Source organism: Saccostrea echinata, unplaced genomic scaffold (assembly GCF_033153115.1).
Source record: "Saccostrea echinata isolate AGI-Se365-2 ecotype Australia unplaced genomic scaffold, CSIRO_AGI_Sech_v1 ptg000030l, whole genome shotgun sequence".
Lineage (NCBI taxonomy): Eukaryota > Metazoa > Mollusca > Bivalvia > Ostreida > Ostreidae > Saccostrea > Saccostrea echinata.
This window is the reverse complement of record NW_026889779.1, coordinates 23,097,475-23,108,999: the sequence shown is the minus strand read 5'-3', so window position 1 is coordinate 23,108,999 and position 11,525 is coordinate 23,097,475. Positions and strand designations below refer to the sequence as shown.

Genomic DNA, 11,525 nt, shown 5'->3' with positions numbered 1-11,525 from the left:
TTTTTCGTACACATTTTTTTTATTATTCAACACAATAAAAATATAGTTATCGATCAAAATAAACCAAATAGTAGTACTGGTGAGCTAGTAGACGTCCTGAGATCGATCTTTATAAATCCTCACACGCGCAGTTCCTCAGTCAGCAGAATCCATCGCACCCCCAACAACCCCCGACCGCCAGTGAATACAATTCAAAATAAATTGTATTTCTTGTTGTAATGGCACATGTGTATAAATCTCCCACTAATTGTCATAAAGATGATAAAGTGTGGAAACGGCATAATGTCAGAGAACGCTGATGAAAGCATGGAATCTGCCCATGACTAAAGTAAGGGTGTTTGGGTATACATATCATCCTTTAATCTGAATAAATCCCGAAGTCGGATGGCGACGGTGACGTCATCTCAAGGAGGGGAAGGGAGAAATCAACCTTATCGGGAATATCATTCGAACACACGGTTCAGGCTCCCGGAACACTTTGATCCGTCTGAGTGGACACCTGTAATCCTTTTATTAGAATCACAATAGGACAGATCACTCCAAGGTTTCTTCTATAGATTCCTCGTTATAATAACAGGTCTTTTCACGAATCAAGGCCTCGTCTGCACCTCGATCAACACAAAGAAATATGGCAGCTATGAGGACCAAAATGGCAGACAAGACAGCCATTACATAAGACCAACCGACCACCCATCCAGCTCCGTTCAGTTCCTCTTTGAATTTTACAGGAAATATAATCACTGCAATTAATTCAGGGATCACTGTAAGAAGAATAAAGTTTATAAAAAAAAGTTTATAGAATATTTAAAGATTATATGTTTACATATGTAAACCATCTTTAATTCGCAACAATTTTAACGTATATACATCTTCAGCACAAAAGAGGTTGTTCCCCTTCATTTGTTGATAAGTCTCGGATGCGAAAATCAACTGTCAAGAAGTATTTTGAAATTTGGTATTTGCAAATTCTAGTTGGTTTACAGTAGTTTAAGATAAGTACTTATTTATTTAGTCTAATTTAACAAAATACAAGGGGTATGTCCAACCTATATACTGTACGGCATTAATAAACTGTTCCAACTGATGTAATGTATAAGCAATAACTGAGGACTACAGTCTTACCGGCTAAAATTAGCAGAACAATGGCGATGTTGTAGTATTTATACTTCATTCCAAAGTTAATACTCTGTATTCCATATGTGGTCATGGCAAGACCAATGAAGGTCATGACGAAGGCGATACAGACCAGAATCCGGCAGGCGTCTAACCAACCTAAAACGAAGATGTGATGTTAAAAACATGCAGATCAAAATACGGTGATACAGACCAGAATCCGGCAGGCGTCTAACCAACCTAAAACGAAGATGTGGGGTTATCAACATAAGGCAATACAGACCAGAATCCGGCAGGCGTCTAACCAACCTAAAACAAAGATGTGATGTTAAATACATGCAGATCAAAATACGGTGATTCAGACAAGAATTCGGCAGGCGTCTAACCAACCTAAAACGAAGATGTGGTGTTATCAACATAAGGCAATACAGACCAGAAATCGGCAGGCGTCTAACCAACCTAAAACGAAGATGTGGTGTTAAATACATGCAGATCAAAATATGGTGATTCAGACCAGAATTCGACAGGCGAAGATGTGGTATAATCAATAAAATTCGAAGGCGTTAAACCATCCTACAACAATATATCAGTGAGTATTCCACAGGTATTTAACCAACCTGCAACAAAAATGTCATGTTAACTGTAAGTAGATCAACCTATAAGATATTACACCAAATCACAGTACAGAAAAAAAGTTAGTAGCTCTGTAGCCAGAAAACCAACATGAAATGTAGACAGAATTAGAATCTAACCTACAAGGGAGGCAGATAAGCCACAAGACCAGTCTAAGAACGGACCAATCAGACAGGATCAAGCACCACTGCAACACAGACTACAAGTGTAAGCCTCTGCAGACTTTGCTTTATTGATATTAACTGCATGGGTGGAAATTTTACATGTTTGCATGAATACTGTGACCTGAAATTTATCCAAATATATAATAACCAATTTATAGCTTTTATATTCCTTTGTGTGCACCACTTTGTATAATTTCTCCTTTATAAGTTTTTAGTTAGGAAAACAATATGCACCCTTTAATTTATCTTGCCCATGAACAATTGTGTCAGGCCTTGAAAAATAACAAGTTTTTAGTTGATAAGATACCTTAATTTTGGCCAAAGCATGGCGAACAGGCAAACAGACATCTCGATTCCTATATGTTTAATAATATAATAAAGAAAATTTCACAGCGTTGCGATCCAATAGTTCAGAGAGATTTAGAAGGGAGGAATTTCAAATGATCCCAAACTTGTCTAATAAACGGTGGCGCCAATTTTGATTTGAAGAAACTCGAATCCGCGTTGTCTTGTGCCATACTGGGATCTTCCTTTCTGAAGACTTCGAAAATGAGGATAGTTAACAACAGACAATGCACAAACATCGTACTCCTAACTGAGCTAACAAAATGGACAAGCAAATTTCTTTAGTAAATAAAAAATTGATTCTAAAAAATAAGCAGAAACGAATGTTAAAGACGGAAAAACATGATCATCGGGACTTGCTTAATCAATGTACCTGCATCATTAGGCCTACACACCTCCGTTTGTAAACGAAAAATAGCTGATTAAATAATCAAGAGCGTAATGCTTTGTTTGAGCACACGTACATAAATAGTTTGACTAAAGATCTTTGAAAATTGATATCTGTATGATTGCACTCATAAAGATAAATATTTTTAGATTTATACATAGTAAGAAAAACTATTATTTTGTCTACAATTGCTGTTTTATGTATCCTTTTCCCTGTGAAACTCGATAGTTCTGAATAAATAATCCCAATACAGACGCTGCAACATAATGAATATCCATAGGCCAGCTGCTCACGCGTATTCCCTTTCCAAAGAGATACCCGTCATAAAGGTAACCTATATGAATTCGTATAAAAACAGTACGTACTGAGAATAATATTTGTTGTAGTTTAACCTGACGACCTGTTGATGTTTGTCTTAATGTCTGTAAATGAATGATACACCGTACAGATCCAACACAACAAGGGGAGGCATAATATTTGCTGAAAAAGCGGTTTCAAAGGAAACCTAATCTAGAACTGATAATACAGCTTCAGCTTATCTTGAAATCTTTTGATATATTGCTGATAATGATAATTTAAAGATGTAGGTAAGAATAATGAAAGCAGGTATAGGGCATTAAGAATGTTAAGTAACCAGCATTATAAGATAATGAAAGAGATGTTTTTGATTATTACGATGAAGGAGTCTTTTGTCTGGGGGAGACACATGTGTTTGTCATCATCAGAGTTCTGTAGGCATTCTCTAGAATGTATCTTTAATTCGACACATCATATAGAGTGCCAAAAAACTCGGTATTTTTAACTGTAAACCTATTTTTAAACTGGACACGTAAACTTCACCATAAAAACACCAGCAACCTTCATAAACCATGACAAGTCGTCTGAAACGTTCATCCATGCCACGAAGAATTCTAGTCCACTGTAGACTGTAGAAATGATCCAGTTTATAAATGAAGCCACGTCAAAGATAATTACTTTGATCTAAATAAAGAACAAATAATGCCAATTTTCAGAATTTCAGTATTTTTGTAAATAAATAAATCAATAAACATGATAAATAAATAAATAATGGAGTGGATGGGTAAGTTTCAATATTTCTATTTCTATATGAATGCAAAGGAAATACCTATCAATTTATTGATCAGGAATTCGCATGCTATATTAGATTTTTCTTAATAACAAATATATATATATATATATATACATATATATATATATATATATATATATATATATATATATATATATATATATATATATATATATATATATATATATATATATATATAGGTCTCCACACTATGGCAAGACTATATCAAATGTATAGATGTTAATTAAGAGTAAAAGTATCAGAAATCCAATAAATACATATGTGGAAATCCTGTAATTATATAACTGCTAATATAATTCTGGAAGGTATGCAATTTGTTCAAGATCAAAAACAAATGAACATACTTGGGTAAAACTATATCAACTGTGCATTCCTAGCTATAAAATAAAAAAGTTCGCGTTAACCAGCAAGAGGGACTTCTATATACTAGTCTGTCCGTCTCTACCAGCTATAGTAATACCGGGGTATTTTTATTTAAATTAATTAACGTTAACTATCAAGCAATTTTATTTACTTTATTAAATTTTTAAAGCTTAGTATATCCTGTAATGAAATGGAATATTGCATATGCTCTAGTGTTCAAAATTAATCATTTTCTTCAGTTAAGCTTTAACTATTTGGCCAAATTACTAGTAAACAAAATTCTGATTTATTGTACACAATTTTCCATTATCTACATTTTGTATAATCCCCTTCTGTTCCCCTGACATTATTGATAAGGAGATTTATGGTCCCGGGACAAAAGTAAGGACAAAGGTCTGACCGTGTCGAGATTTACGATCAAGATTTATGTCGATAATTTTATTCAAAATCCTATGTACAGATACTTCGAGTAAAGACGCTATTAACTTTACGTCTATTTAATATCTGTAAATCAAATCTATCAAATGTGGCTATGTTCATCGGAAAAAGAAAACTTTATAGCAAACCTTCTGTCTTCATATTCAGTAAACTGTTATCACTGCTCAAATATTTATTTGTTAACATAACTACATGTGATATATGTTTGCATAAAAGTGCAAAATGAAAATTTTAAGAGAGAGGGAGTTTTCATCTATCTATAAATTTTCAATTGATTTTAAAGGGGAAACTGAATTTTTCTAACTTTAACAGAAATTAAACAAATCATCAAGTACGGTAAAGTTAACCCAATGCACTTAATTTCTCAGAATTTGATACTGACCTCTGGGTTCGTTCCCCGTACACTCGTACTTGTAAATATCCCCGGTCGGGGAGACACAATTAGCCCACAGCCCCTCCTGTCGGCCATTTGACTTCATCCACGAAGTGGTAGCAATGGACAAAATATTACATAGTAGACTACCCACCAACAACAGAGTGGAAACCACCTAAAAAGGACGAGGTACAATTCTATGTGTAATATCTATAAATATTTAAGGTGGCATTTTGAGATTAATGTATGTAAAGTGTGTGCGGCCATTCTCCAGAAACGACTTTTATATAATATTCATAAAGTAAAATGAGTAAATCATATACATTGTACAATTTTCCAACGTAAATAAGACAGCATATATAAACTCACTATCTCAAGTATATTTGACAACGTTTAACATGTTTAATACATGTACTATATCAACTACACATTCGAATACGAGTCGCCCGTGTGGCGCAGCGGTTAGAGCGTTCGCTATAGAGTCGCGGAGTAAGGAGTTGATCCTTACCTCGCCGGTTCGAATCCCAGTGTGGAACGTGGAGACGGGACGTGGAGACCGGTCCTTCGGATGGGACCGTATAAACCGAAGTCCCCTGTCGCAGTAGGTGCTGGCACGAAAAAGATCCCTCACTGCTCAATGGCCTTAAGTGCCGAGTATAGGTCAAAATTTGCAGCTCTCCACCGGCAAGTGGTGGCGTCTCCATGTGAGTGAAAAATTCTCGAGAGGGACGTTAAACAATAAAACAAACAAACAAACATTCGAATACGAACTACACATACCAATAGAACACCAGATACTGAGTATTGGTCAAAATTATCTTCAGTATGCCGAGAAAAGTGAAAGAATTTTGCGCAGCACGTGTTGTAGAGGAAATCTTCTGTATGCATTTATATAAGCATATATTCACGGCAAAAAATACGTAATATATATGTCGACACATTCTGAAATCTATCCAAGTGTTAATGACGGGGTTGAGGAGATAACAGAGTGTGTCGAAAGCTTTACATCATTTGGTGCTATCAATAATCCGCTTGTTATAGAACGAAATTTAAAAAAAAAAGTACATTAGAAAGGTTAAGAAAACTGTCCATGTTTCCTCACTGATAGAGCGATTAGTGCTGGAATACCCCCGCCGGCTCATCGTAAACTATTGAACCGCTTCTTGGGAGGTTACAGATAAGTTAGAAATTTAAAACACGTGTTGAGCTCGCCATTTCTATCAGGAAATTTATAAGAGAATTTGACAGCTGATTTTTTTTATTAATCATTATGGTTCGCAAAAGATACGACTTTAACAAGTATATTGTCGAATTCAAAGTTAAAGGTTTTAGAACCTACCTTTATTTTTCGGACGACAGACACCGTTTCCATGGAAGCTGTTGGTGCCATAGGCTCCTGCTCTTCAAGTTTTTCTTCAACACTCTCTACCCCCATTTCCGTAAATATCTAAAAACACAACTAAAAAATTTTTCACTGAAGTCAAATTGATCACGATAGATATTGCTAAAGCTGTAACTTGGAGGTGCATCTAAAGCTCCCAATGAGAGCGAGAGTTGGCACAGTGAGTAGTGAATTGCTGCGTTCTATTATATCAACAAGCGTATCATATTTTTCTCGACAACGACGGGGAGAAAGCATTTGTTTGGGGGGCTCGGTAGGGGTTTGTCTTATCGCATATAGACACCATACACTGATTTCATAAACACCCACCACTGGTTTATAGTCGGTGCAGTTTTGCGCACTCAATAGCGGGTTTATTGCGGAGAATGTTTGTAGAGAACACAATGTTACATGCCTTCTTTTCAGATGGTCACTGACGGAATATACAGACGCTGTCTTATCTGGACAGATGCTCTCTGCTGCCTGTGATGATTAGCAGAAGATAATCTGGTAGCCAAAGTTCCCATCAGAAGAAAAGAGCGTCGATCTGTCCACGACACATCTACAGAATCGATCATTATTTTTCGTATTTCGTTATCGACAAAAAGATAACCATTCGAAAGGCAAAGTACAGATATATATAAGAGTGCAAGAAGACTTTATGTTATAAAGTTGCACTTTGTGAAACTTTGTATAAATATACAATGCACCTAACCTGTTCTAGAGTGATATTCTGCTAAGCTCCAGTAAAATGAGGCGTGATATATTCAGGGTATGATTATATTTGTAGAAATAGCTTGAAAATATGTTGAATAACGTCAGCTGGACATCTGTGTCGACAATGTCGATCGTGTCATCGTCAGAAGAATATCATCGGATCCATAACATCGATCGAAACATGCATTACCCGGGGACTATTTGAATATACTCTTTCATTTTATAGTATTAAACACAATACCTACATCTCTTGTTTTCCTTATGAAGCCTTCGTATTTATACCTATAAACATGATGTGACAGCGATAAAGTTGGAAACAAACATAACCCGAAAAAAAAATATTTGTTTTACCATTGGTAAAATGATATATGCATGAGTAAAGAGCAAAATTTAATTAACGATTCAATGCTTAAAATGACGCATAATAAAACTGCAACTGTACTTATATTGACGATAAAAAGGTTTTTATCTAAAAAAAAAATCAATAACATGTCAAGTTTAAACCCAATTTAAACATTAGGCTTATCAAATGGTTTATCTGAAACTAATCCTAGAAGTTTTATTGAACTAGAAGTAAGAAGTCTAAGACAATGTGTCAGACTATCAAATAAATAAATAAATAGAGCTGATACCTGCTCATTATTTAACCTTTTTCAAAGTTACACGGAGGGGATGTTTGTTCGTGAGAAGACACGCTGAGTTTTCTGCGCCAACCGAATATTGACTTCTGGGATTAAAGCCCAGAGTTGCTCTTTTCTTCTCACATTGACTTAATTTAAAAAGACTTTGGACATCGATTGTAAAATCAATGCAATGTCATTTATATTACACACAGAGTGCTCTGCTACTTCATTAAAACAAATCCGATATTGACATTCCAATACAATTAATTAATACAAAAACAGTCCTATATGTATTTGAAATTTTTGAACAGTTTTCTGTGGACCAAAATGTTAAAAACCCGTCGCTACAATAAAAAGATTTACAACTTCAATTTGTAATTCACTTAATGCGTATAAACAATGTCAATATTCATGATATTTGTTGCATTAAAAAAAAAGACAACTCGTTCTAATCATTGGATATGCAACCACCTTCCATAATAATCGTTGTCGGGGTTTATCTTAAAATTAGCATTAACCTAACAAAAAAAAAATTATACCAAAAAGCTAAAAATAACACGACAAAAACTAACAAACTAAAACCAAAAAAAATTAATAATAATAAAAATATTAAAAATGCGAGGCAAATTACATGTAAACTTACTTCAGATTCACGAAACCAAAACTGTCCCAGTTTCTGGGGAATGATCTACTGCTGAGATTTTGCTGATGTTTTGGATCTTTTGTGCATATCACCTCCCTAGACTGGACACTGTGTACCATTTAGCCTAGCTGGTATGAATTTTAATTTGTACATGCATCTCCTTTACCGAACTTCAAAGTTAACCTATGCGTGCAGCTCAAATTTAACCGGGATACTCACGCAAATGTTAAACAATTAATTCCATTAATAGCTTAGTCGATCCAGATTTGTCAATATTTATTCGCTTCAATTACGATTGTTAACAGTTTAATTTAATGTTTACCTTCGATTTTACACATAAACATAAATACTGTGTACCCCGCCAACTCACTATTAGACGAAACAACCATTCATTTCGCATTTAAATTGTTAAAGAATTTCTCCTTTGAAATTAAAGCATTCAACACTGGACAACTTAAATCAAACTATTGAAGTGCATATACATCATAATCAATATTGTAGATTATAATGGCTAATAAATTTTGTTTTATTTATTATAGCCACACACAAATAGATGGGGTATAAATAATCTCCTTTGTCTCTTAATCAGTGCATTCGCATTGAAGCACACATTTACCCATACCTGTCATCAATTTATTATAGTGAAATAGCATAAAATCATCATACTTCCGGGAACTGAATAAACTGATCGAACCCGGTGTTCATGACCTAGATTCAAGATCATATTTCAAGGTCAAGAAAGTTAGAGCATTTGCATCACACTGTATCTCTACAACTGAAACATTGGTCTTGTCAGGCATGTAGCATCGGTTTTTGTTTTAATGAGAAATATCTTTGACAAGCAAAGACTAAAGTGTTCCAAGGAATGCTTGTGTTGCCTGCTATAGCATCATTGAAAACATATTAGTTATAATGTTATAAATTATGCATTCCCCTCCACCTAGTAAATCCAAAATTTACAACATAATTATAGTTCAGCAAAGAAAAAATCCACGGATAGTACGACTGCATTATATAATATTAATGATAAAAAATCACAATCAATAGAATTTCAAAATGAATAATTGTATTGTGTTTATCAAAATTAATTATTTATTCCTTTACTTTCAACAATATCCCAGATTCACGAGCTCAAGTCGGTATACGGATCTTCACCTAATGGAACAACCGAACATCACACGGTCTTTCCCTTAAAGTCGAAACATCACTTGGTCTTTTGTTTTCCCCGTCAAGTCGAGAAAAAAACGCGGTTTTATCTTGATTGATGGAAAAGGTTAAGTGATGTCTCGATTGCAAAAGAATGCATTTGTGTAGTTAATGTAATTAATACAGATTGAAAGAAAGTTTCATGAAGTTATGTAAATAAAAGCTCATCTTCTCGAAATTCATAAGACATAAGTTAACGAAACGGTTTGGAGTATTCTTGAAAAATAGGCCAAAGCTCAGGGTCAATGAAATATGAAGATAACGAACAGTAATCAAGCTCAAAAGTCAATTGAAACAGTAAAAAAAATTAAACAGAGCAAACACGGACCTCTAAAAAATCAGAGGTGGGATCAGGTGCCATGGAGGATAAGCATCTCCTGTCGACCGGTCACACCTGCGGTGTACTCCTTCGTCTCCTTGTCGTAATCGGAAAAACGGAAAAATACGTAGACAATTCAGTGTGAAAATGACCTAACAATTTGTAAGACGTCAGTCAACATTCGACCTAATTATAGATTGTATTTGCTGACAAGGTCATCGTATCGACCATACAATTTGTGAAATGTTGACTTTAAAAAAGACGTTGATATTTTTGTTTCTTCAACTTATTTGTCAATAGCCTGCCTCGTTATAAAAATTGCTCTTACTTAGAGCATGCTCTTGCGGATGAATGAACTGGGAGACATGTATTCCATATGCAGGCAATAATGATACATGTATATTGCTACATAAATAAGGGAAGCTGACGATAGAAAAGTTGAAGTTTATCATAAAGTTTTGTTAGATTACCATTAACGTCTTTTTCCAGTAAAATATCCGAGTTCAAATGTATTTTGCAGGTCAATTGTACATATATTGGAGATGTGCATAGTACTTATATTTCAGTTTTTTGATTATATATGAGTAAAATACAAGTTGTTGAACTTAGTCACTTTATTATTGCATAATATATTCAAAGGGTACATAGATATTTTTGGGATGCCAACTCCTACAGTTTTGAATTGAACATTTCCGTTTATTTAAGAAATGCCAGTACTGTTCACACAAACGAAAACCCGGTTTGCTGTCACATTAACAGCTTTTTCCTTGTTCTTTTTGTATTTTGGATGAAAGTACTGTGGATGTCATGCTGTCATTTTCTTCTTTTTACTCAATTCAATTTTCCGATTGTTGTCGGAACTCGTCATTCCTTACCAAATTATTATTTTCATACGAAGAATAAAAATTGTACAGGACATACCTGGTGAGCCAGGCATATTTCTTAAACATAGGTAATCAGAGATTGCAGAGCTCACCTCAGCGAATGTTATCTAAGTAAGACAAAGTCAAACACTAAAATAATAATCTAGTAGTGTGCATCATTAGATGCAACATTTAAGCAATTTTGGTCCGAATAGGGCTTGCAGTTACTTGTGAACTAGTTCTAAATATTTTGAAGTGGTCACTCATCAAGAAGATGCAGGTCAGATCTAGCATACAACGCAAGTCTGTTAGTGTGCATCCCTTGATGCTCTATACGTGTTTGGTCCAGGTAGGTCTTATGGTTGTTGGGAATGATCAAAACCTAAAGGAAAACTACTGTACAATAGACATGAGCAATGAAATGCTGATCATCAATTGGTTAAATCTAGTATAGTCGAGTCATTGTACAAGGAGACCACGTTGGAGAGTGCACTGACGGCAAGGACGATTGTTGTCCACGGGAAACAGTTCCTGTAAGGCTGATTAAAGCAAGTGAGGAATCCAAGGTGTTGTATACAGGTGCAGTTGTAGTACAGCTGACAGAAATACGAGAATAACAGAAGAAGTCTCTGTTTGATGGCATATTACCATCCAAAGAGTTACGCAAGAACCTTGGCTGATTTACTCAGAAAATTGGAAAGAAGGTCGACTCCAAAACAGAGACAGAGGGCGAAAGAGTTTCTCATTGAATATACAAGACTCTTTGCAGAGAATAATTTTGACTTTGGCCGAACTGGGGTAGTCAAACACTAAATTGAGACAGGTGACAGCAGACCATTAACAAC

General features: G+C 34.9%; 1 protein-coding gene across 1 annotated transcript; it reads right to left on the bottom strand.

Annotated features, from left to right (window-relative positions):
• LOC133197549 (peripheral myelin protein 22-like) lies at positions 1-6,665 on the bottom strand. The gene is made up of 4 exons (XM_061333638.1): positions 6,268-6,665; positions 4,938-5,103; positions 1,123-1,272; positions 1-761 (listed from the first exon to the last, which is right to left on the bottom strand). Exons 1-4 carry the CDS (start codon positions 6,361-6,363, stop codon positions 535-537), a joined length of 639 nt encoding a protein of 212 aa, XP_061189622.1. The 5' UTR covers positions 6,364-6,665; the 3' UTR covers positions 1-534.
• Between the last annotated feature and the right edge of the window lie 4,860 nt (positions 6,666-11,525).